Source organism: Anopheles marshallii, chromosome 2 (assembly GCF_943734725.1).
Source record: "Anopheles marshallii chromosome 2, idAnoMarsDA_429_01, whole genome shotgun sequence".
In the NCBI taxonomy this organism is placed as follows: Eukaryota; Metazoa; Arthropoda; class Insecta; order Diptera; family Culicidae; genus Anopheles; species Anopheles marshallii.
The window spans coordinates 86352809-86372255 of record NC_071326.1 but is presented as its reverse complement, the minus strand read 5'-3'; the positions used below and the strand labels follow the sequence as shown (position 1 = coordinate 86372255).

General features: G+C 48.8%; 8 protein-coding genes across 8 annotated transcripts; 5 read left to right on the top strand and 3 right to left on the bottom strand.

Annotated features, from left to right (window-relative positions):
• Positions 1-1573: 1573 nt before the first annotated feature.
• LOC128710133 (pancreatic lipase-related protein 2-like) lies at positions 1574-2699 on the top strand. The gene is made up of 3 exons (XM_053805175.1): positions 1574-1643; positions 1728-1902; positions 1973-2699. Exons 1-3 carry the CDS (start codon positions 1574-1576, stop codon positions 2697-2699), a joined length of 972 nt encoding a protein of 323 aa, XP_053661150.1.
• Positions 2700-3120: 421 nt separating this feature from the next.
• On the top strand, positions 3121-4222 carry LOC128707159 (pancreatic lipase-related protein 2-like). The gene is made up of 2 exons (XM_053802107.1): positions 3121-3166; positions 3234-4222. The coding sequence occupies exons 1-2, from the start codon at positions 3121-3123 to the stop codon at positions 4220-4222; spliced, it is 1035 nt and encodes a 344-aa protein (XP_053658082.1).
• A 195-nt stretch (positions 4223-4417) lies between these two features.
• LOC128707161 (lipase member H-like) lies at positions 4418-5413 on the bottom strand. Its single transcript, XM_053802109.1, has one exon. The coding sequence runs from the start codon at positions 5411-5413 to the stop codon at positions 4418-4420; it is 996 nt and encodes a 331-aa protein (XP_053658084.1).
• Positions 5414-6756: 1343 nt separating this feature from the next.
• LOC128718761 (phospholipase A1 VesT1.02-like) lies at positions 6757-8015 on the top strand. Its single transcript, XM_053812379.1, has 2 exons — positions 6757-6796; positions 6889-8015. The coding sequence occupies exons 1-2, from the start codon at positions 6757-6759 to the stop codon at positions 8013-8015; spliced, it is 1167 nt and encodes a 388-aa protein (XP_053668354.1).
• Positions 8016-8453: 438 nt separating this feature from the next.
• LOC128718760 (lipase member H-like) lies at positions 8454-9470 on the bottom strand. The gene has a single exon (XM_053812378.1). The coding sequence runs from the start codon at positions 9468-9470 to the stop codon at positions 8454-8456; it is 1017 nt and encodes a 338-aa protein (XP_053668353.1).
• Positions 9471-9906: 436 nt separating this feature from the next.
• Positions 9907-10991, bottom strand: LOC128718758 (pancreatic triacylglycerol lipase-like). Its single transcript, XM_053812377.1, has 2 exons — positions 10937-10991; positions 9907-10871 (listed from the first exon to the last, which is right to left on the bottom strand). Exons 1-2 carry the CDS (start codon positions 10989-10991, stop codon positions 9907-9909), a joined length of 1020 nt encoding a protein of 339 aa, XP_053668352.1.
• Positions 10992-11915: 924 nt separating this feature from the next.
• LOC128718757 (pancreatic triacylglycerol lipase-like) lies at positions 11916-13005 on the top strand. The gene is made up of 2 exons (XM_053812376.1): positions 11916-11958; positions 12029-13005. Exons 1-2 carry the CDS (start codon positions 11916-11918, stop codon positions 13003-13005), a joined length of 1020 nt encoding a protein of 339 aa, XP_053668351.1.
• Positions 13006-13336: 331 nt separating this feature from the next.
• LOC128710311 (pancreatic triacylglycerol lipase-like) lies at positions 13337-14359 on the top strand. The gene has a single exon (XM_053805362.1). It carries the CDS (start codon positions 13337-13339, stop codon positions 14357-14359), a length of 1023 nt encoding a protein of 340 aa, XP_053661337.1.
• The last annotated feature ends 5088 nt before the right edge of the window (positions 14360-19447 follow it).

Genomic DNA, 19447 nt, shown 5'->3' with positions numbered 1-19447 from the left:
TGGCACACGAACTTCACGGGGCAATGCAAATGAAATGCGGGTCAAGTTCCTATTTTTATTTCGTTATTTAATAGTTGGGGTGTTTAGAGTGAATTGTACGCGGCAGCTACTGTCGCACGGGGGGAAGCTTCCTGTTTGCATTACGAAATGGCATGCTGTGCATCGGTTAGTGAATGCTTGCAGTGGGCAGGTAGCTAGAATTGTTTGCCGTTAACCGTTGTGATGCGTCCGCATGATGTCGCCGTCGCTGACTTCCGATACGATCGTACGCTGACATTCGTCACGTGTACGCATATCTCGCTCGCGCTGTTACAATCCCCGACGCGGAAAAGAATGCTTATCGTCTGTGTGGCTGAACACACAGTAACAACTTCACCCATTCCAATCATACCAGGAACATGAAACTTTGAACACACACAAAAAAAAAACGCCATGATCCCGAGAGCGATTTATCTGCGAAGTTGCGAACGGTTAGCGCTTTTACACTGAAAGCAACCCCCCGCGTAAAGCTACCTTGATCGCTGGCCAAAAAACTCTCGATGGCCTAAGGGAAAGGTAAATTTCGCCAAATCTTTACCAGCGCCAGACAGCCAATATACACACAGTCGGGAGAAGAAAGTGCGTCCGGAGGAAGCCGTCGCCGAAATGTCGGCCCTGGCGTGAAAGCGAAACATTGGGTGGCTTTTGGTTTCTTTCGACGACATGATCGTGGAGTTCCGACACAGAAACAACCGCACAGTAACAGACGGCCCGTTGGTGCGGCGTGTTGTGATTTTGTGACACTAGCACCATTTCTGGTAGTATCAACGGTCAGGGTGATAACATTACTAAACCCTTCGTTGTACTTCGAGTGCAAATGCAGCAATTGCAGTTCGGTGATTGGTGCTGAATATCTGGAGCTTTAAGCACACGTGAGCGTGGGTGAGTTCAATCCCGCAATTGTAATCCCGCCGGTGAAATTGTGTCATTTTTGTGATTTTCACTCCGTGCGCGGGATGACAGTTGTTGACAGATCAATCATCATATTACGAACCGTTTTTATTACGGCTGCATCGAGTGTTAATTTGTTGTTGACTTACATAAAGAAACTGCAAGTGATAGCCGTGTGCGATCGACCGATCGATTACACCATCTGCAAACGTAATGTTGATCAAGTAATTGACTCTTTGGAGTAAGCAAAAAGATGTGTCAAAAGGAAGAATTTATACCATCTTTTGATCACTGTATGGCCACATTTACCACGTTTTTCAGGCAGAATTTAAGGAAGAAATTTGGGCTTCTACTACAGCGGCAACACCTCCCGCCGCGCATAAGTGCAGTGAAGTGAGGCAATCCCGATACCCTTCAGTTTAACCGTTTCACTTCTTTCACAGTACCGACAACCAGCAACCAGTTCGGTGCATTTTTAAGTACAAAGCCAATCATTCTGCAGCAACGAGTGCGCCCTCCTGCTGGTGCGCTAACATCAGACCATAAAACGCACTGCATCGTACCGTGACTACACCAGTCGGTGATACGCGACGTTCCAGCGCTAGTATTAACACACGTTCGTTAAAACTTTTAACTTACCAAAATGGTACAAAGTCGTTGGAAGTTCCTCACTCTACTGGTATTGATTGGTGGATTCGTTCTTCACGCAGAAGGTAAACATAACCTACTTGCAGCCATAAGTGATGCGCCTGTTCCGAAACGTTGGTACTGATCAGTTTTGGGGCTTTCTTTCGCAGCCGGTGACAGTGACCTCAATGAGGTGCGCATTGGATTCGGTACGTCGTTCAGTGCGCGGCGCGATGTACGGTTTCATCTTTACACACCGCTAAACCGTGCGGACGCCCATGTGTTCTCGATCGACACGGTGGACACGCTGATGCGTTCGTTCTACAACGCTAGCCATCCGGTCCGGTTAGTGGTGCAAAGGTGTTCGAGATTGCGCAAAACCAATGTCTAATCCAATATCTTCCTACTCGTACAGAATAATTATCCACGGATGGTTTAACAATGCTACCTCGTTGGTGATACAGGGCATAAAGGATGCGTACCTAGATGTGGACAGTTACAACGTGATCGGTGTCGATTGGGGTGTTGGTGCGAGTGAATCGTATTTCCGTGCCGCACAGTACACGATCGCTGTCGGTTTGGTGGTAGCGGATCTGGTCAATCAGCTCGTACGCTCGCACATGACGGACGTGGGCAGACTCTACCTGGTAGGCCACAGCCTGGGTGCGCACATTGCGGGTAATGCGGGCCACTCGCTCAAAACGCAACACCTGCCGGTGATCTACGGGCTGGATCCGGCGTCGATAAACTTCTTCCAGGACGAGCCGGACTCGCGGCTCAGCCCCGACGATGCCGCATACGTGGAAGTCATCCACACCAACACACAGTTCTCCGGATATCCGGCACCGCTCGGGCATGCGGATTTCTACATGAACTACGGCCGCAAGCAACCGGGCTGCAAAACGGACGTCTGCAGCCATGGACGCTCGACCGAGTACTTCATCGAATCGCTGGCGCACACAACGAAAGGGTTCTGGGGCGTCCGGTGTGCCGATTACAACGAGATCCGGCAGCGGACCTGCTACAACATCAAGCAGCAAACGTTGATGGGTGGTGAATTTTGGCAGAAAAACGCTACCGTCGGCGTGTACACGGTCGAAACGCTGGCCGAGCCACCGTACGCGATGGGTTACGTTCACTGAGCCAAATGGTTGCGAGCGTTGGTTGGTTTAATCAATCTTGTGTCACCTTGCGTTACGACAATAGAGTTACGGGGGCCCTAAAATAAAGCAAACACAGAATGATAATGCAGTAATCTCGGCTTATCGAGTGTACTTACCGGATGAACAGCGGCAGACAATTGATGACGCGACGTTAAAACCTTGCCAGCAATCCTCCACCCATAGTCCAGGGCCACTCGGTAGACTCGGGCCAGACTTTGCACGCTATTGAGTGTGATGTCACAGCTGGGCATCTTATCGAACAGGCAATTCGGAAGTGATTGGAACTCTATTTTTCGGGTGCTTTCTGATAATGATACTCGTCTTATCGATGCTATAAAAAGCCAAGCCAGTAGCAATGTGCAACTGTTAGTTGATTGCTGTGGCCTCGAGGTGGTGCAAAATGCGTGTTCTCTTGGTGTTGTTGAGTGTGCTGTGCGTGGAGTTAGGTAACTGGTGTCACTGCTTTCTATCGCGAGCCAAACAGCTAATATCATTTTCTCCCTTTCGTATCAGCTTGCGCCGGTTCACTGTTCCCGGGGGACAATGACAAACACGAGTGGCACGTAGCGGCGGATGAAAATGGCAACATGAGACTGGTGTCGTACACCGTACCGTACCAGCTGGAGGGTGAAAGGCCGAGAAAAGACTTTGTCCCGGAGCGGGATACACGCTTTCTGCTGTACACGGCCGCCAACCCGGAGGTGCCACATGTCCTTCGCAACGGTGATTCGGACTCGATCGTGAACTCGCCCTTCAATCCAAACAATCCGACCCGCATGATCATTCACGGGTGGCTTGGTACGCAAAACTCCGAGATCAATCGCTTGACGCGCTCGGCACTGTTCTTCACCGGCAACTACAACATCATCTACGTGGACTGGAGCGTCGGATCGGTGGACGAGTTCTACCCGAACTCGCGACAGTTGGTGTACGCTGTGGCGGCGGCTGCGTCCAACATCCTCGACTACCTGGCGCGATACTTCCAGATCAACAAGCGCGACGTCGTGGTTGTTGGCCACAGTTTGGGTGCCCACGTCGCCGGTAACGTTGGCAAGTGGCAGTCGGGTGCGATCGGTACCATCATCGGGTTGGATCCCGCCCTGCCGTTCTTCGCCGGCAATGCGCCCGACCGTATTATGGCATCCGATGCGGATTACGTGGAGATCATACACACAAACGGTGGTGTGCTCGGTTTTATGGATCCGATTGGCGATGCCGACTTCTATCCCAACTTCGGGCGTGTGCAGCCGGGCTGTGGTGCCGACGTTGGTGGCAGCTGTGCCCATGCCAGAGCCGTACACTTTTACGTGGAATCGATACTCTCGCGGCACGGTTTCGTTGGACAGCAGTGCCAAACGTTCCAGAACATACGCGACGGTATTTGCGCACAAACTGGCCTCACATCGCGCATGGGCGGTGAGCCCCCGAATGTGGACGGTGCTCCAACGGGGATCTTTTTCCTGCAGACGGCCAACAGCTTCCCGTTTGCGGTGGGTTGCTAGCTAGCGCAGCCGGCTTGTACTAATGAAGCCTTAATTAGGAGCAGCCTGTATTGTAAATGAAGCTGTTGTTTTGTTAGTCCGTAAGAAAATGGTTGTACATTTCCCTCCCTTTATCGACATAAAGCCCATCATCCACCATGTATGACTGATAATGGCCCTTTCGTGCCGTACCGCTAACGATCGTCTCGTCGTCGTTTATTTACCGATCGTCAGATAAAACAAACCGCTCATCTTCGCTTTGTAGCTATCGTTCAGATCGCCACCCATGACCGCTTGTGCACCGTCGCACTTATTACTGACCGCGCCCGCTACACACTGCCGCCCCACGTACAGTGGCTCCGCCCCACTTGTGCCCAGCGAGCGACGGAAGTACTCTACCGCTTTTTCATGACTGCAGGTGCTGGTCAGACAGCCGGGTTGCGATTGTCCACCGTTGGGATAGAAATCGGCCTGCCCAAGTGCGTCGCGGTGCCCCAGCAGACCTTTGTTGGTGTGTATGACCTCCACGTACGCCGCATCGAACGCATCGACCCGTTCCGATGGTTGATCCCGCCCGAACAGGGGTCCGGCCGGATCGAGCGCGATCACGGCCGCCAGTTTGGGCTCGGCCTGGAAATGTTTCCCCGCCAGGCCCGCGATGTGTGCCCCCAGGCTGTGGCCAATGATGACAATCTGGGATGGATGCTGTCCCGCCTGCAACAGTACGCCTATCTGTTTCGCTATCGCAGCGCCAACCGCAGCCACGCGCAATCGTGCCGCTGGATAGACTATCGTGGAAGAACCAGCGGACCAGTCGATGCCGATAACATTGTACGCACCTTTCGCCACATACGCTCGCGAAAGTCCACGTACCGCGTCCGACTTCCAGTCGCTGAGCCAGCCGTGTACGAGAATGCGTGTAGGATTGCGGGGATCAAACGTAGAATTCTGCAACGCGGACAGATCGTTAAACTTCAGCTCCGTCCGCTCTTCTGGGTTGGTTTTTTCCGTCCATAGCAAGAAACGTGTGGCCGATTCTGCATCGAAACGTTTGGCGCTTTCGAGTTGTTTTAGGCGCTCCAGTTCTTCCACGGTCAAGCACTCCAACTCGCCGGTATCCTTCGGAACTGCAACGCTCCCGGCGCTACACTGAGACACAGCCGAAACTGCACTGGCAAGCAGCAACGTTAGCAGTGCGATCAACGCGTTCATGATGAGTTTGCCGTACTGCGGTGCTAGAGGGCTTTTTAAAGTCTTTCCGACGCTTACCCTTCCGAGCCTTGATTTGAGCAGTGCTTGAAAAAAGCGCATCGCGGATTGCTGTACTTGTCGAACCAATTATCTCAAGTGGTGATACTACATTTCCGTGTTCTAAATCGGGGCTGGTTTTGAAGTGGTCTCGTTAATCGAATTTGTTGCATGTTTTGATGCCGAACGATGGCAAGGAGTGTTAGATAAGAGCTAAGCTTCTTTATCAGTTCGTATTTATACGATGTTTGTAAGATATTAAACGATGGCACGTGTTGCTCCACACACAAACGTAAACACATTTGTTTTGAATTTGAGGGAATGCAAGTTCCCATTGAAACTGGAATTTAACAGTTTAATCTATACAACTCCATTATTCTGGTAGCTGCTAGACATAAGCTCCAGACATTAAGCTTTAGCAACAGCTCATAGTAGCATGCGTACAGATTTCAAGCTTAGCAAATGACGCCCGTGGCAAATCACGAATCTGTAGCTCTTGGACATTATTGAGATAAGCATGCTCGCATGGACTTTAGATGGATGTCGGATGGACTAGGCAATTCGCTTAAAACCAATCGTACGATTAGCGAGATACGACTTAGACGACACGCATGCCAATTCCTTATCACTCCCTCCCCCCGTGAGCCGGTAAAGACTGCGACTAGTCTCACAGTAGCTCGCATTTACGCCGCGATAAGATCACCCATGTATGCACATTGCCTTCCTTCTAGATCATTTCGCATCCCTTCAATTAGCAGTTAAGATGCGCGAGATGCGTGGGAAAATCATAATTTCTGGAGTGACATCATATAAACATGCAGGAAAGTTTTTAAAGCTTTTTTTTAGCTTTAAAACAAGGACAATAACTTACACAAATTGAAGGTCTTAAGCAATTGTTAAACCATTTAATAGCTGTGTTCATTTGCATTAATTTGGCCGTCAGACTGTCCCCGATAGATTTTTCGATAAATACAAGATTTTCTTCCCTTATTAGAGCCCATTGGAAATGTTTGAAGTAAAATGTTTCAGTTCTTTTTTTCCTTTTGAATTTGTTGTAATCTTGATCGGACTATCGGACCACCCTGTGAACTTGAATGCGATTTATTGACCTCCCCCCGAAAATAACTCCAATTCTTCATCGTACAGATTAGATTAGTACGTTTAGGGTTGGTGTAGTGCTTTTGTTCCAAAATACATCTATCGTTAATCTTGGTATACCGTAAAACGATTCGGATCGCCACGGCTTCGTATAAAAAACGAACCCGAAAGCCGTTGCCCTTTAGTCAGTGGGAAAGTACCAGCCCAAGATGAAGCTTTTCGCATTGCTGATCTTCTGTGTGGCGGCTGGTAAGTACGACGTAGATGCGTTTGAAACGTTGGAAGCCACAAACTCCATTGGAATAGTGCACTGATCTGTTATATCGTTTCCCTTACTACAGCCACTGCTCTTCCTCTGGAGGAAGACGTGCGCGGCAAGGAACATATGCCGATGCCATACGAGGAGGTTGGCGAGGAACATATGCCGATGCCTTACGAGGAGGTCGGCGAGGAACATATGCCCTACGAGGAGGAAGGTCTGGAGCACATCCCGAACGAGGAAGAGGGCTTCGAGCAGAACTGGCAGCTAGTGCCCGACGGTGACGGTCGTCTGCATCTCGTGAACACCGATCCCTTCAACCTGGGCAGCCAGGATGAGCTGGCGCCTTTGTTCAATCCTGATGCCGATACCATCTTCACGCTGTTCACTCGCAACAACCGCAACAGTGGACATCGCATCACGCCCGGCAATGCTGGCACACTCGGCCCGCACTGGAACGGTGGCCGCCAGACCCGTTTCATTATCCACGGTTGGAACAACAACGGCGGATCGGAGGTTAACGTGGCGATCCGCAATGCGTACCTCGATCGGGCTGATGTCAACGTGATCGTTGTTGACTGGGGCGGCGGTGCACAGAACCCGAACTACGTGACGTCCCGTAACCACATCAACGGTGTTGGTGCGGCCACGGCTCGTTTTATCGACTTCTTGAACCAGAGCGGCGGCATGTCGTTCAACAATGTCTACGTCACTGGACACAGTCTCGGTGGTCATACGGCCGGTATTGTTGGCAAGCGTGTGACCCGCGGCCGTCTGAACACGGTGGTCGCCTTGGACCCTGCCCTGCCGCTGTTCTCCATCAACGATCCCGGTAACCGTGTGGCGTCCGGAGATGCCAACTACGTTGAGGTTATTCACACGAACGGAGGTCTGCTCGGTTTCGATCTGCCCATCGGTCAGGCGGATTTCTACCCCAACGGAGGTCGCACCCAGCCGGGTTGTGGAGTTGATCTGGCAGGTACCTGTGCGCATAGCCGTGCTCACCAATTCTTCGCTGAATCGGTACGTCCAGCGCAGAGTGGCTTCAACTCTGTCCGTTGCGCGAACTACGATCAGATCCTGAACAATAACTGCGTGTCGTCGGGTGCTAACGCACGTATGGGTGGAGAGCCTTCCAACGTCGGTCGTGGGGTGAATGGAGTATATTTCCTCACCACCAATGCCCAGAGTCCGTTTGCACGAGGTTAAGAAGTGATATTAGAATCCAATAAAGTCGAACATTTTTCATTAATCGTAATTTTTAACTTATTTACTGTATATTACATTGGTTGCACTACTCAGTTGTTTCTCTTCATTGAAGAGATTATCCTAAACGGACATGTTCGTATCGAGATCTTACCTCATGATTCTTAGGAAATTCGATTTTCATGTACTCAATAGAACTAGCTTTATCGGTTTTTACAGCATTGAATATAGCAGAGGTCAGAGGAGGTATGTGGTCTTTCTGCTTGTAAGAAATATATTTTAAGTAAACCATTTTATAAAATATTTCGACAACTCTTGGAAATGTTGTTGAGCATTGTGCAACCACATTACACATTGGAACAGAAAGAACTTCCTTGATGTACTTTTTCCCAAAATATATCTTATTTTATTCACGATCCCATCGAATCGGAGCGTCCATGTCTAGCCTCTGGCAAACGGTGCCGCATCGTTCGTGGTAAGGAAGTAAACTCCAGTAACACCCCGTCCATAGTTCGATGGTTCGCCGCCCATGATGGCATCTGCTCCGCTCGGTGTACAGTTTCCTTCCACCACTTCCTGTATACCGGCGCAACGCGTCGCACGGAACGGTACCGAGGTGGTGATCGACTCCGCATAGAAGGCTGGCGCACGTCCATGTGCACAACCACCGCCAATATCGGTGCCACAGCCCGGTTGCGATCGTCCCCCATTCGGTGTGAAGGTGGCCTGTCCCATGGGTGTACTGCTGCCCAACAAACCTCCGTTGGTCATGATCATCTCCACATACCGCCCATCGGCTGGTGAAACGGCATCCGGTTGACCAAGGGAAAACAGTGGGCCGGCCGGATCGAGCGCAATCACGGTGTTTACATGCCCATTCTGTCCCTTCCCAGCATTGCCGGCAACGTGCGCACCCAGACTGAACCCGATCACGTACGTATTATCCACAGAAGCACCGGCAGCAACGAGCTGGTCGATGAAGGACGCCAGCGCTGCACCGGCCGGCCCGACAGCGTTACGGGCGGCAATGTAGTTCGGGTTGACGGCACCGGCACTCCAATCAACGCTGATCACATTGAAGTCTCCGATGCTGAGATACCGGTCTCGGATGTTCGTGTTCATGCCATCGTTTCCGTTGCTGTTCCACCCGTGAATGGTGAAACGCGTTGGGTGGGCCGGGTTGAAGTTGGAGGCGGCAATAGAACCGGGATTCCCAAACTCCAGCACCTGCGGTGCTGTCGGGTTCGAGCGAGTAAACAGGCGGAAGATCAAATCCTGCTCCGGATTGAAATTCGGAGCGATCGAGGATGCATCATCGGGCAGATTGTACGGATTGGTGTTGACAAGGTGTAGTCTTCCATCACTGTCCGGCACCAGATGCCAGTTTGTGTGCTCCACCGGTAGGGAAGCGACGAGCAGAAGCTGTGTTGCTAACAGTACAACTGTTCGCCGGACCATTTTTGCTCAATCTGGTGTGGGTTACCACTGCATGGTGGTCTAAGTGGGTTAACCTATTTTATAACCTATATCTTAGAGGGGGGTCAAGATATGACCAATATCTCGAGAGATTATACAAACGAAGATAAACCTGGTTGTTGGGAATTTCCAACCGATCTTGCTGACGTCAGGATGATGGTTCAAATATACTTCAAAATTTGACAAGAGCTTATAAGTGACTGTGACCACGGAAGCTATGCCTAGAACCTAGCTGCTACAACTATTAGTAAAACAGATAAGAATTGAACAGCATTGAAGCTTTCGATGCATTAGCTTACAAATACAACTTTGAAACAATTGAAACTCACAAAAATGAACTACGCCATACATACTTATACTAACTTTGCAGTCTTTTGTTTATTGTACAGGATACATCAGTTGACGTAGGACTCAGGTGTTAGCCTTGTGCAAATGGCGTGTTACCGTTGGTGGACACCACGAACATACCGTTCACACCGCGGCCCTGATTCGATGGTTCACCGCCCATATTCGCAGTGCCCGTATTGGTACACTGTCCGGCCACAATCTCACCATGGCTAGCGCAACGTGTCGAACGGAATCCGATGGTCGTTGACACCGATTCCGCGTACAGTTCGTGAGCTCGCGAATGGGCACAGTTGCCCGAGACGTCAATACCACAGCCAGGTTGGCTGCGGCCTCCGTTCGGATAGAAGTTAGCGTCCGACAGTGGCAGATCGAAACCCAGCAGACCAGCGTTAGTGAAGATCGATTCCGTGTACTGAGCATCCTGCGGTGCCATAACATCCGAATCGCCCAGGGAGAAAAGTGGGCCCGCCGGATCCAAACCAATGATCGTGTTCAACTGACCGTTCTGCATTTTACCGGCATTGCCAGCAGCATGTGCACCCAAGCTATGGCCGATCAGGTAGATGTTGTTACGCGACGTACCCGTTGCCGAAATCAGTGTATTGACCATGCGCGAAATTATGTCTCCTACCGATGCAACTCGGTTACGGGCGGCAATGTAGTTGACCGTCTGGGCACCTGCTCCCCAATCGACGGCGATCACGTTGAACTCTCCCACGCCGAGATAGTTCTGGCGGATGTTGGCATGCAAACCGGACGTTTCACCTCCGTTCCATCCGTGGATGGTGAAACGGGTTGGGTGCGAAGCGACGAAGTTGGAGTTTTGCACCGAAGCCGGGTTGTTCCATTCCAGCACCTGACCGTGGGCAGGGTTGCGACGCGTAAAGAGACGGAAAATTACGTCTGTCTCGGGGTTGAAGAGGGGCTCCACAACGTTGTCATTCTCCGGGATGTCGTAGGGATTGGTGTTGATCAGCCGCAAGCGTCCCGACTCGTCAGGAACCAGCTTCCAGCTGTCCGCGGTTGAGGCGTACGCTGAAAGGACCGTTGTACGTTAGCAAAATGCAATCAAGCATCGCAACCAAAGTGCGTTGCGTTACCTCCGAAGAGCTGTACAGCCAGCAGAACGCTAATAACAATCACACCCTTTGCCATAGCCCTTGCACCTGACCGTTACACAGATCAAACTAAATCAGCTAATCGATCGCACCTTTTATACCGATTTCCTATAACTTATCGCACAGTTTAACAGTCACTAGCGTAGCGCTAATCGATAATCTAGAAGTACGTCACGTTTGATACGATTTTCGATATAGTACGTCAAACGGCGAAGATGAACGTTTGTTACGTTTTAACATTGAACTGACCCCCTGTGGTATGAGAGGAAGGATTGGTTCTTATCGTACGAGTACGGTTCGGACCGCATGCGTGAGGTTTACAATCTATATCACGTGTCGCGAATGTTTACAGATTTGTGGAATTGAATCTTAACAAAGAATACTAATCATAGACATTTTGCCACCTAGCAAACACCCCATCATGTCGTATCGGCTGCTAATTGTGTTCTGAAGCAAGTTTCTATAAACATCCTTTGCGTTGTTCGTATAAGTCAACGCTGTTGATAGGAGCAACATACGCACCAGCCCTCGAATTTCCCACAATAAAACAATAAACACCTGCCTCCAGGTGCTTATCGAATATCCGCAAGTATCGCGCGACCGACGTGTCGTTCCATGACGACAAATCGAAGAAGGCTGCGATTTTGTGTTTTTTTTTATAGCTGGTGAGGAACAGCAACAACAGCAGTAGTACTGCACCAATTGTCCGTCCAATCAAATATCTCCGCTTCCAAATTCACAGTTCAATGTGGCATACGTTTAGACTCCACGACGGTTCAATAATCAGGGCAGCTGGCAGATAAGGGGCCCGATTTGCGTCGAATAGGACCTTCACAGTGGTGTTAATCCAACGGTGCCTAGGGTGCTATAAAACCACCTTCCTAAACTACGGATTGCTGTCAGTCAGATTAAACAGTCGACATCTGCTACCTGGTAGTGGCTACAAGCAGAAGTGTTCGAAATGTACAGCACAGTTCTACTACTGCTCGGACTTGTGGTCGCTGGTAAGTACAGAGCGGGAGTGTTGTAGAAGATGATGCATCAGTCTACCCATCCTTCCACATCCATCCACAGGTCATTCAGCTTCCCTGTCCGCCGGTCCTGCTGCGAACCAATGGATGCTAATTCCGGACGGTAACGGACGGTTACATCTGGCCAACCTGAACCCGTACAACATCGACGAGACCGTACCGGAGCCTCACTTCACCGCTGCTACTGACACGATCTTCCGGCTGTACACTCGCAGCAACCGCAACGCGCCACAGGTCGTGCAGTTGAACGATGCCGGTTCCCTGACGGCATCTAACTTCAACACAGCACATCCGACCCGCTTCATCATTCACGGATGGAACAACGACGGGTTCTCGGAGGTGAACATGATGCTGAAGGATGCCTGGTTGGACCGCGGAGACTTTAACGTGTTCACCGTCGACTGGGGAGTTGGTGCACAGACCATTAACTATCCGTTCGCTCGGGCACGTGTGTCCGCCGTCGGCAACGTAGTGTCTACGTTCATCAACTTCGTGCAGGCCAACACGGGTATCAGCTTCGCTAGTATCAGCATTGCGGGACACAGTCTCGGAGCGCACGCCGCAGGCAATGCTGGATTTTTCCAGTTCGGTCGCCTGAATACCATCTTCGGTATGGACCCGGCCTTGCCACTGTTCTCCCTGGACAGCAACGATCGATTGACGCTGAATGATGCGCAGTACGTTGAGTCGATTCACACCAATGCCGGTCTGCTTGGGTTCGATTTGCCGCTTGGGCAGGCCTCTTTCTACCCGAACGGAGGACGCACCCAGCCTGGATGTGGCGTTGACATTGCTGGCGCTTGTGCGCACGGCCGTGCTTATGAGTTCCTGGCCGAATCGATCGTGACCGGTGGGTTCAGCTCGGTCCGTTGTGGTTCATATGATGAGATTCTTAGCGGAAACTGTTCTGTGCAGGGCCCGAACCGTCCGATGGGTGGTGAGCCGTCCAACTTTGGCACCGGAACTGAGGGTGTCTTCACGCTCACTACTCGTGCCGCGGCCCCGTTCTCACTTGGATAAAAATTCCCCCTACTTAGTGTACGTGTGATTTTAAAAATAAATTTGGCTTATATTTAAGCTCCAATAATTACCACCGTTTGACGTCAGTGCCAGATTTTTTAATGACTCGCTGTCGCTATCTCCTATATATGCGATATGTGTTTTATGGCTTTATTCCTGCGCAGTAGCAGTGTACCTTCTGGAAAAGAGTAGTCATTAAGGATTAGATAGCAGCCGCTATCATTGTTTGACGCCGTATCTTAATCGATCGATAAGACCCCCAAGAATGTCCTATTCTTTTGACCCTTAAAAGTGTCCGGCGGGGGTCCGGACCAGTTTAGTCGTCGCAAACATGAAAGCAGCTTCGGTGGTACTCAGTATTTTCGGGCTAGTTGCCTTAGCCAGCGCTGCCCCTCTCGAGAGCAACCCATGGGCTTTGATCCCGGACGGCAATGGCAGACTGCATCTGATTAACGTCAACCCGTATGATGTGCCCCAAGGAGACAATGAGGTCGAGCCCATGTTTGACCCCGAGACGGACGTGGTGTTCCGTCTGTACACTCGTCGCAACCCGGTCCATCCGCAAGTGATCCAGTGGAACAACCAGGGATCGGTGTCCGGCAGTAACTTCAATCCGGCGCATCCAACGCGCTTCCTGATCCACGGTTTCCTGGAGGGTGAGGATGCCAGTTTGCACTGGAGCATCAAGGATCACTTCATCCGCATCGGTGAGTTCAACATCGTGAACGTGGACTGGGGTGCAGGATCGCAGACTATCAACTACATTGCCGCACGTAACCGTGTCGGAGCTGTCGGTGAAATAATCTCGCGCATGATCAACACCATCGTTGCCGCCACTGGAGCGTCCCGTGATAACATTAACCTGATCGGACATAGTTTGGGTGCGCACGTTGCATCAAACGCTGGAAAGAACCAGAACGGTCAGCTAGGTACCATCATCGGCTTAGATCCGGCCGGTCCACTGTTCTCTGCCGGCCAGGCCGATATCTTCGGCGCTAATGATGCTCAGTATACGGAAGCTATCTACACGAATGCTGGATTGCTTGGATTCGATCAGCCATTGGCGCACGCTAACTTCTACCCGAATGGAGGTCGCTCGCAGCCAGGTTGCATTCTGGATATTGCTGGAATCTGTGCGCATAACCGTGTGAACGATTTCTACGCCGAGTCGGTATCGTCGTCTGTTGGCTTCCGGTCGGTACGCTGTACCAACCACGGCGAGATCCTTTCGGGAGGTTGTACCTCCAGCGGTCCGAATGCCAACATGGGTGGCGAACCGTCCAACCGTGGACGTGATGTTTCGGGTGTTTACCATTTGAACACCAACTCCAACTCGCCATTCGCGCAGGGTTAAGAGTAGGCATTTTAATGTGAATAAATTTGCTAATGCATTTTGTAAATAGTATCTCAACAAAGGACGTAACAGTTTCAGAAAGAAGGTACAATCAATCACGAAATAAGTAAAAACAAAATAATAAACTCAAAATACTCTAACCTGATCATGCCGCTCTTGTTTGTCGGTTGATTGAAGGTGATGATGGTATGGATTTGAGGGACTTTGAAACCTGAAAGATTCTTTCGTCTCTCTTGTTTCAGCATGATTCATAAAAGCACTTTTCCAACACAAATTCAGCAAGCGATTAAAAATCTGACTATCAAGAACGATATATTTCGTTCATTTTCACACGAATTTCTTCAATCTTTTGCGTAACTAATATTGCATAGATTTAGGCGCTATTGCAAGAAAGTTTTACCGCCGTTGTATTTTGCAAGCAAGCCGCAGAACAGTGAAAATGGTTGATGACCAAACGGCGAACATTCGTTGCGTGTTTTTTATATCAGTTACTACTATGATTATCACTCATACAGCATCGTTTGACCGAAATCTCAAATATTTAGAGTTTTCACAGGCACAGCATTTAGAAATTTGGATAAAAATATAATCATATGTTTTCCTTCTGTGTCAATACGAAACCTGTTACGCATGTATGTATTGCTGTAGTTATTATACATTTCATGAAAATCCTATAACAGGCCTCTAGAATACATATGAATGGCTTTTCCTGCTATGAAACATAGCTCTAGGAAGGATTGAGTAAAATAATCAGCATGAGAAGAATGATTCGGTTTCATATTTACTCGTCTATTACCCTTGACCATGTTTCGCTTCTTTTTTACTCAATGTCCAAAATGACAGCTGCGTGTTTGAAGTTTACATTCATTCTGTTTAGGCAATTCATTCGCCACATTCATTTGAATTCGAAACGCGAAGCAGAGTGGACGTGCGTGCGTAGATCTCGCGCTCAGTACAACAGCGGCCGTAAACAGTTGAAACGCACACGGAGTGACGGAGTGAATGATTAAATGTGAATATAATTGTGCATCAAACAATATAACGCTTCGCATTTAACGTGTTAATGTAAATTAATGCGAAATGAATATTGTTTTAAAGTGTGATATTTGCTAGAATAAGTGTCACAGCCTGATTATTAAAATTTACCGGGGATAAACGATCAGATCAACTGTGATGCAAACAAGAGTGCCGGTTCCTCCTGTGGCGTCGTATTCGGTCGTCAAATCTTCCATTAGCACCGGTGTTGCCGGTGTCGGTGTCTAACCATTTCATGCTTACCCTGTATGTGCTCTTTTCCGGGTGTTGGCGCGCACAGGACATTTTAAAACAGCGGAAGGAAGGAAACGTTTCCGTCACATTTTGCCCGCAACTGGCAACTATCTCTTTCTGTTTCTGCACACCTCCTGTTCGTTAGGTGTGTGCGTGTGCGCGGGAGAAATCCAGGATCCCCATTCCCGCGTTCTTCCCCGCGTAAGCATAAGCAGCAATACGGGGCGGGAGTTGGATAAAATGCGGCCCACCCTCTGTCCCGATACCCACTTCCACTGTGTCGTAAAAGAGCATTGGGCGGTGTGGGAGGGAACAGTAGGCATTTACACACGGTGGAAAAAAATCGATATCAAGTTTGCAAAACTTTAGGACGGTTTGGCTACAGTTATCTCCCTCTTTCTTTCTCCATCCTTGTTGTTTGCGTGGCAACCTTTCTCATCAACATTTCACGACAGCGTGCGTTTCTTACCATCAAAAGCAACCTACATATATGTAGGCGATGTTGCACTCAAGAGGCCGAAGAATGCGTTCTCCTCCTTGCATTGGGGACTTTTTTTTTGTGCTATCAGCCTACTTGATGGTTTGTGAATTGTTTTGTGTTTTTTTTTGTGCATAGTTGAATATCAACCAAAGAAAAGACCACAACACAATCGGGCGATTAGAAAAATGCTTCTGTTTGGCGCGTCGCTGTGCAGTTGTATGTTTTTGTCGCCGTCTGCTTTTTAACCGTTTTATGGTGTATTAAATGATGCGCGCTATATTGATGTTTCGCTCGGACGAGAAGAGAAGAAGGAATGATGGTGGAAAACGTGCCCCAAAGCACAGGATCAAGTTTTATAAAAGCTTTAAAGTGTGTGTGACAGAAAAGAAAACTTGAATTTAGACATTTTTGATAGTAAAAAAAGCCTCTTGCTTGCTACCACCAATAAATTATTCAATTATTACTCGTTAGTCCATTCATGGATCTTCCTCTTAAAAATAGGACAATTTTCAACAAGTTAGGAGCATCGAGACAATTTTAGACAATGTTTAGAAAATCATTGATTGATGTAGAATATTTGTAGATTATATAAAGCCTACTAAACAAGCTTCTTGATCAAGTAAATTCCGATGCAGCTTGACCTTCGATTAGGCTTGCGACATTAGTAATTCACAGCCAACAGCTAACGATCGTAATAACAGTATGTCTCGCCAGTAAGCCGCACACCTTCCGAACATCATTTTACATTTCCCCGTTAATTAACTCTAATCGAATCTAATGAGAAGTAAGTTCGGTCTAGCATCATCGGCTTCCTTTCCAAAGCTTCGTGGCTTATGCTCGAAGTCTGCGCTCCATTCGAGTAGATAAATTGTACGCTCCATTCTTCTATGGGTAATTAGTGCTTATGACACGCCGGAAGCACGGCCCCGAACAAAAGCGACAAAACCGCAGCATAATTTCCTTCCAAAGTTCCCTTCTCTTCCAGCAAAAACCTGGAACCGTTTTGGAAGGAAAACTTTTTTACAAAGGCATAATTCTACCTTTTTAAAGCGAACCAACGGAACGTTGTTCCTTTGAAGATGATGAAACCATTCGCGGGGATAAGTTGTTACGATAACAAACACAAAGACACGCAGGAAGAGTAGCTCCGACAAAGAAAGCAGGGGAAGTTATACTTCAAATTTTGGCATCCCTGCCAAAGCAGCAGATGGTGTTTCCGTTCTCGGACGTGCTCCAAAACGTTCGTCCTTTCGCACCAGGCACTACCACATGGACTTTACCATGGAAACCGATACAACGTAGCAACGCTCCACATACTAGCTGCCACCCTCACGCAAACAAATGCGGTACAGGGGTTTTTTTTTTATACCGCACACAGCGGCACTCGAACTACATCGCTGCTTGGGCTGCTGTGTTGGAGCCAGAATGGCTGGGACGGTTGGGTTGCTTTCTATTTCCTTTTTTTTTTCTTTCTATTTGCACAAACGAAGGACGAACGGATCAGAACGAATCCTGCGCCCCAATCCGGACGCACGGATGCCGTCATCGGGATAAAGCTGTTGCGTCTGTATTGGTGTGGCCTTCGATCTTTGTAGTAGCAAGGATTTTCTGGCGGCCCAACGTAAACCAAGCTAGGGGCTGAACATAAACATAGCATTACTCACCCAAAACCCATCGGCTTCGGGCAGCAGCAAGTGAGAGAGGTAGCATGATGGTCGAAGGTGCGAGTTGAAACGAGCGAGCAAAACATTCATCTGCGGTTGCTTTTGTGGAGCACGGTGTGCGGGGGTTCGGTTAGGAGACAAAGGAAAACCGGGAAAAGAGCTGGTAGTCTCCTTTCGGCCCGACAACGGCAGCAGTGGTGAGTCATAAATTAAACTCGCAATAACTCGTCTTCTGTTTCTTTCTTTTTTCCCGTCGCAGGACTCTTTCGGTGTTTCGGTGAAGGATTTTCCCATTCCGTGGAGTGGCTAGGAAAGGAAACTGGACACATTGGAGTCCCTTGATCTTGTTTTTGTGTGTGTCGTTCTCTGCCAGAGCATCTGAGTTATTGGTTGTGTTGTGGAGAATATTTACATTGAGTGAAAATAATTTTCGATTGTTTGCTGAAAGTAAAGTGTCCGACAGTTGCACGTCGACTTGGAGCCGGGTTTGTGTGCGTATGTTTGCGGAAAATCAATAGAGGGTGAGAGAAGTGTTAATTAAGCTTACAGTGGAAAGAATGTTCTGCCGATGAATACCCCAATCGAATAAAGTGTGCATACGAATACGGTGTCTCTGTACAAGCTGTCGTGAAAATTCAATCTGTTTCAGTGTTTGTGTGTGTGTGTGTGTGCGTGTGGAAGAAAATATTGAGGAAATAGTGCCTCACGCATATTTTGGATAGTGTTTATCTTCGCAAAAAGTGTGTACACACTGTAAAAAAAGTGCAAATTTAAGGATTAATCCAGAAAAAAACCGCCGCACAGTGAAGAAGAAAAGAGTGGATTTCATTCAACGCATTACGAGCCACCGAAGCTTTGCCATTCCGTATCTCGTTCAGGTGAGTACAGAGCAGAAAACCATAGCAACGGCATCGCCAATGATTGACGTTTTGTACCATTTGTTTCCAACACTGTCTGCTTTTGCTTCACACGGGAACTTTCTTTCCGCCTCATTTTACGTTGGATTTACCTTTTCTTCACCAAACAATTGCATTGCAATTATTTCATCTCCCAAACTGACCGTCTCCTCAGATATGGGAATGAATAACGCTAAGAAGGCGCAGGGAAAACAACAAGAATGGAAAGGAAAACCCTCGAATTTGTGTTTCTCAATGAGCACACAGCTACCAATTGAATGGTAATAATCGCTCCGGTGTTATTGGTGCGCCCCGGATGATCGACCCATACAGTGCGTATCAAATCCGTTTCCGGCATTTCGTGTTTTGGCAAAACAAAATCGGAGCGGCATTAAGGTTCACAATTGTATCTCGCATTGTGCCGTGCTCGGGTCGAGAGCAGCGAGAACCTTTGTTTTTTTTGCCTACAAGAGGTTACTTTTCTTTTCGTTTTTCCCGTTGGCCGTGTTTCCCTCCGATATAATAGTCGTCGTAATGTGGGCAAAGATAATTTGCGCAACTCATTAAACACACATTACTTTGCGCGGAGAGATACAGGGTGTTTGCCGGTTGCAATGCTAAACCTTGCGGAACAAATACCCCAGGGCATGTTTTTCCGGCTCCGAATCTGCCGAGGTACACACACAAAATGGAAATCAATTTCGCACCAGATGGCAAACCCTGGCCCGACCTGGTATACAGTGCAAAGAGCCTACTCCGAACTAGAGTTCCGAGCAGA